This window comes from Acanthisitta chloris, unplaced genomic scaffold (assembly GCF_000695815.1).
Source record: "Acanthisitta chloris isolate BGI_N310 unplaced genomic scaffold, ASM69581v1 scaffold34561, whole genome shotgun sequence".
NCBI lineage: Eukaryota > Metazoa > Chordata > Aves > Passeriformes > Acanthisittidae > Acanthisitta > Acanthisitta chloris.
The window spans coordinates 1-5,083 of NW_008657126.1; the positions used below are offsets into that span (position 1 = coordinate 1).

Consider the following 5,083-nt stretch of genomic DNA (forward strand, 5'->3'; position numbering starts at 1 on the left):
CACTGGGTGCGCCAGGAGCCACAGGGCACCCGTGACTGCCCCGAGTGCCGCCGCACCTTCCCCGAGCCCACCCTGGCCCCCAGCCTCAAGCTGGCCAACATCGTGGAGCGCTACAGCGCCTTCCCCCTGGATGCCATCCTGGGGGCCCAGCGCAGCCCCTTCCCCTGCAAGGACCACGAGAAGGTGAAACTCTTCTGCCTCACTGACCGTGCTGTCGTTTGCTTCTTCTGCGACGAACCGGCGGTGCACGAGCAGCACCAGGTCACCAACGTGGATGATGCTTTTGAGGAGCTGCAGGTGGGTCATGGAGTGTGATCCGTGCGGGATTCCCTGCCCCAAGTGGCTCTTGCGTCCGGCTGGTCCCTCTCACCTTGGTGTTAGTGTCTGTCCCTCTGTCCCTGCGCTTCCCCAGCCTCTGTGGGTCAGTCCGTGGCTTTGTCCTGTCCGTCTGTCCCTGCACCCCTCCTCTGTCCCCACTGGGGACAGTCCTGTGACTTACTCCTGTCTGTCTGTCTGTCCCTGCACCCCTCCAGTCCCCATCGGGGTCAGCCCTGTGCCTGTCTTCTGTCCATCTGTCTCTCACCCCTCCTGTCCCCATCAGGGTCAGCCCTGTGCCTTCCTCCCACCCCTCCATAGTTTCATACCATGTGAGGGGGTTGGAATGGAGCTTAGAGATCACCCAGCCCCAACCCCCTGCCCTGGGCAGGGACACCTCCCACCAGAGCAGGTTGCTCAAGGCTTTAGCCAACCTGGCTGGGAACACTGCCAGGGTTGGGGCAGCCAAAGCCTCCCTGGGCAAGCTGTGCCAGTGTCTCACCACCCTCGCAGGGAAAACATCTGCCTAATATCTAATCTGAATTTCCCTCTTTCATCTATCCATCTATCCACCCATCCCTCCCTCCACACTCCTGCTGCTGTTTCCCTGAGATTTCCCTTCTCCATCCCCACTGTGAGTCCCTGGGGACCCCCAAACCAGCCCCCTGTGCCCCCATGGATGTGCCGAGCTGTCCCCCACGTAGGACCCCCCAAGCTGTTACCTGTCCCCTGGGAGGACCCCGGTGCTGCAGGGACCATCCGTGCCTCACCCATCCCACAGGTTGTATCCCCACGGTGGGTTGAGGTGGAAAAGCTGCCTGGGGGTTCCCTGTTTTCCCTAAATCCCTGTTTGATGGCTTCCCCCCCATGTCCTGCAGCGGGAGCTGAGGGAGCAGTTGCAGGGGCTGCAGGAGAGCGAGCGTGGCCACACCGAGGCCCTGCACCTCCTCCGGCGGCAGCTGGCTGAGACCAAGGTATGTGCTGGCACGCTGGGGACCCCCTGCCCGCCCCAACCCCTCTTGGCGCCCCTGAGTCAGGATTGGGGGCAACCCCCCAACCCTGACCCTCACCAGTGTGGTTTTGGAACCTCCAAAGCCTACAATTTCATGGATCTGCCCCATTTTTCCCTCTCTCCGGTACTCCAACCCCCTCCATGGGGGTGCTCATCCCTCTGTAATTCCCTTCAGTGCTGCTTGGATTTATCTTTTTAATTGACTTAATTAATTATCTCCTCACTCAGGGGTTCAGCTTCCAGCGAGGTTCAGTTTGCTCTGTGTCCCCACCAGTGACAGGGTTGAATTTGTTTAGGTTTTAGGAGTTACTTTCTTCTAGTTCCGTTTTTTTTTTTTAGTTGTTTTCTAGGGTGTTTCTAGGTTTTTTTTTTAGAGTTTATGAGAAGGTTTTAGAGTTATTTTAGGACCCTCTTAGAGGTTCTTCAAGGAGTTTTAGAGGTCTTTAAGGGGTTTTCCTAGGGTTCTTCAAGGTTTTTCTGGGAGTTCCTTTTGGGTTGTCTTTTGGGTTGTCTTGGGTTGTCTTTTGGGTTGTCTTTTGGGTAGTCTTTAGGTTGTCTCAGGGTTCTTTAAGGTTGTTTTTTTAGTGTTCTAGGTTTTGCTGGGAGGTTCTTTTGGGTTGTCCTTTAGGTTGTCTTTTAGATTGTCTCGGGGTTCTTGAAGATTGTTTTTTTAAGGGTTCTTTTAGATTTGTCTGGGAGTTTCTTTTAGGGTGTCTTTTAGGGTTCTTTAAGGTGGTTTTTTTAGGGTTCTAGTTTTTTCTGGGAGTTTGTTTTAGGGTTCTTTAAGGGTTTTTTTAAGGTTCTAGGTGTTTCTTTCTAGTTTTTGAGTTTGTTTTAGGGTTCTTTAAGGGTTTTTTTAAGGTTCTAGGTGTTTCTTTTAGGTGTCTTTTGGGGTTCTTTAAGGTGTTTTAGGGTTCTAGGTTTTTTTGGGGAGTTTATTTTAGGGTTTTCGGATTCTAGGTTTTTTTGGCGTTTCTTTTAGGGTTCTTTAAGGGTTTTTCTTAAGGTTCTAGGTTTTTCTGGGAGTTTCTGTTTTAGGGTTCTTTAAGGGTTTTTTTAAGGTTCTAGGTGTTTCTTTTAGGTGTCTTTTGGGGTTCTTTAAGGTGTTTTAGGGTTCTAGGTTTTTTTGGGGAGTTTATTTTAGGGTTTTCGGATTCTAGGTTTTTTTGGCGTTTCTTTTAGGGTTCTTTAAGGGTTTTTCTTAAGGTTCTAGGTTTTTCTGGGAGTTTCTTTTAGGGTGTCTTTGGGGGCTCTTTTGGGGCTGCAGTGTCAAATCAGTCCTCAGACCCTCCAGAACTCTTTGAGCTAATGCATCTGTCAGGGTTTATTTGGCCATTACTGAGTTCCTGGAGCTCTCAGGAGAGGTTTGGATGTTCCTAACTCCCCCTGCACCCCCAGTCCTCAGCCAAGAGCCTGCGGGTGACGATCGGGGAGGCGTTCGAGCGGCTGCACCGGCTGCTGCGCGAGCGGCAGAAGGCGATGCTGGAGGAGCTGGAGGCCGACACGGCGCGGACGCTCAGTGACATCGAGCACAAGATCCAGCGCTACAGCCAGCAGCTCCGCAAGGTCCAGGAGGGCACCCAGATCCTGCAGGAACGCCTGGCTGAGGCCGATAAACACGTCTTCCTGGCCGGAGTGGCCTCCCTGTCCGAGAGGTGGGTGGTGGTGGGGTGACGCGGGGTCCCTGGTGTCACCTCCCCCTCGCCATCGTCTGTGCTCCACAGGCTCAAGGGGAAGATCCACGAGACCAACCTGACGTACGAGGACTTCCCCACCTCCAAGTACATGGGCCCACTGCAGTACACCATCTGGAAGTCCCTCTTCCAGGACATCCATCCCGGTGAGGGCACGGCGGGGGAGTGGGTGAGCAGTGAGGGGCACACCAGTGAAGGATGGGGGATGTCACAAGTGAGGGACAGGGACACATCAGTGAGGGATGGAGGTAGAGACATCTGCAAGATACGGGGACTGGGATACACTGGTCGAGGGGAGAACACCCTGGCAAGGGACAAGGACAGGGACATCACTGGTGAGGGATGAGGACACACCGGTAAGGGATGGGGACATCACCAACAAGGGGTAGGGACGTACCAGTGAGTGATGAGGATGGAGGCATCACCAGTGAGGGATGGGGACAGGGACACTATCGTTGAGGAATGGGGACACATTGGTGAGGGATTGGGACATTGGTGAGGGAAGGGACACGGACACACTGATGAGGGATGGGAATGGCAATGGGAACATCACCCGTGAGGGAGAGGGAAGTCATTGGCAAGGGACAGGGGCATCACCACCAAGGGATGGGGACTTCACTGCTGAGGGACAAGGGACATAGCAGTGAGGGATGGGGACACACTTGTGAGAGACAGGGTCATCACTGGCAAGGATCGAGGATGGGGATGTCACCAGTGAGGGATGAGAACAGCGAGAGACACGCTGGTGAGGAATAAGGATGAGAACACACCAGTGAGGGGTGGGGACAGGACATATTGGTGAGGGATGAGGGTTGAGGACACACTGGTGAGAGATGGGGACACACTGGTGAGGGATGGAGACGGGGACACACTGGTGAGGAATGAGGATGAGGACACACCAGTGAGAGATGGGGACACGCTGGTGAGGGATGGAGACAGGGACACACTGGTGAGGAATGAGGATGAGGACACACCAGTGAAAGATGGGGACAGGACATATTGGTGAGGGATGAGGGTTGAGGACACACCAGTGAGAGATGGGGACACGCTGGTGAGGGATGGAGACAGGGACACACTGGTGAGGAATGAGGATGAGGACACACCAGTGAGGGATGGGGCAGGGACTTAGTGCTGAGGGATGGGGATGGGAATGGGGACACTGGTGAGGGGTGGAGACAGGGTCATGCTGGTGAGGGATGAGGCTTGGGGACACAATGGTGAACGCTGGTGAGGGTTGGGGGGACAATGGTGAGGGATGGAGACAGGGACACACCGGTGAGGGTTGGGACACCCCAGTGAGGGTTGGGGAAGGGTCACACTGGTGGGGGATGAGGGTTGGGGACACACCAGTGAGGGATGGGCACAGGGACACACCTCCTGCCCACAGCAGTTTGCAGGCCGTGAGGGCAGAGCATCCCACGCTGCTCAGGGCTGCACTAACCTGTGTCCCCCGTCCCTGTGGCAGTGCCAGCCGCGCTGACGCTGGACCCCGGCACGGCTCACCACCGCCTCATCCTCTCAGACGACTGCACCATCGTGGCCTACGGCAACCTGCACCCGCAGCCGCTGCAGGACTCGCCGCGGCGCTTCGACGTGGAGGTGTCGGTGCTGGGCGCGGAGGCCTTCGGCGCGGGGGTGCACTACTGGGAGGTGGTGGTGTCGGAAAAGACGCAGTGGGTGATCGGGCTGGCGCACGAGGCCGTGACGCGCAAGGGCAGCATTCAGATCCAGCCCAGCCGCGGCTTCTACTGCATCGTCATGCACGACGGCAACCAGTACAGCGCCTGCACCGAGCCCTGGACGCGGCTCAACGTCAAGGGCAAGCTGGAGAAGGTGGGAGTCTTCCTGGACTATGACAAGGGGCTCCTCATCTTCTACAACGCTGACGACATGTCCTGGCTCTACACCTTCCGGGAGAGGTTTCCCGGGAAGCTGTGCTCCTATTTCAGTCCCGGGCAGAGTCACGCCAACGGGAAGAACGTCCAACCGCTGCGCATCAACACTGTTCGGATCTAAGGGGGGTCGGGGGGTTCCCCTGCCCCGACGGGTCTTGTCCTGCTCC

General features: G+C 56.1%; 1 protein-coding gene across 1 annotated transcript; it reads left to right on the forward strand.

Moving 5' to 3' along the window:
- Positions 1–3: 3 nt before the first annotated feature.
- Positions 4–5,037, forward strand: TRIM62 (tripartite motif containing 62; the record flags this gene model as incomplete). The annotated part of the gene is made up of 5 exons (XM_009084597.1): positions 4–297; positions 1,194–1,289; positions 2,726–2,982; positions 3,052–3,167; positions 4,487–5,037. Coding segments are annotated over 5 exons (1,314 nt in total), but the record flags the coding sequence as incomplete, so codon positions are not given.
- Between the last annotated feature and the right edge of the window lie 46 nt (positions 5,038–5,083).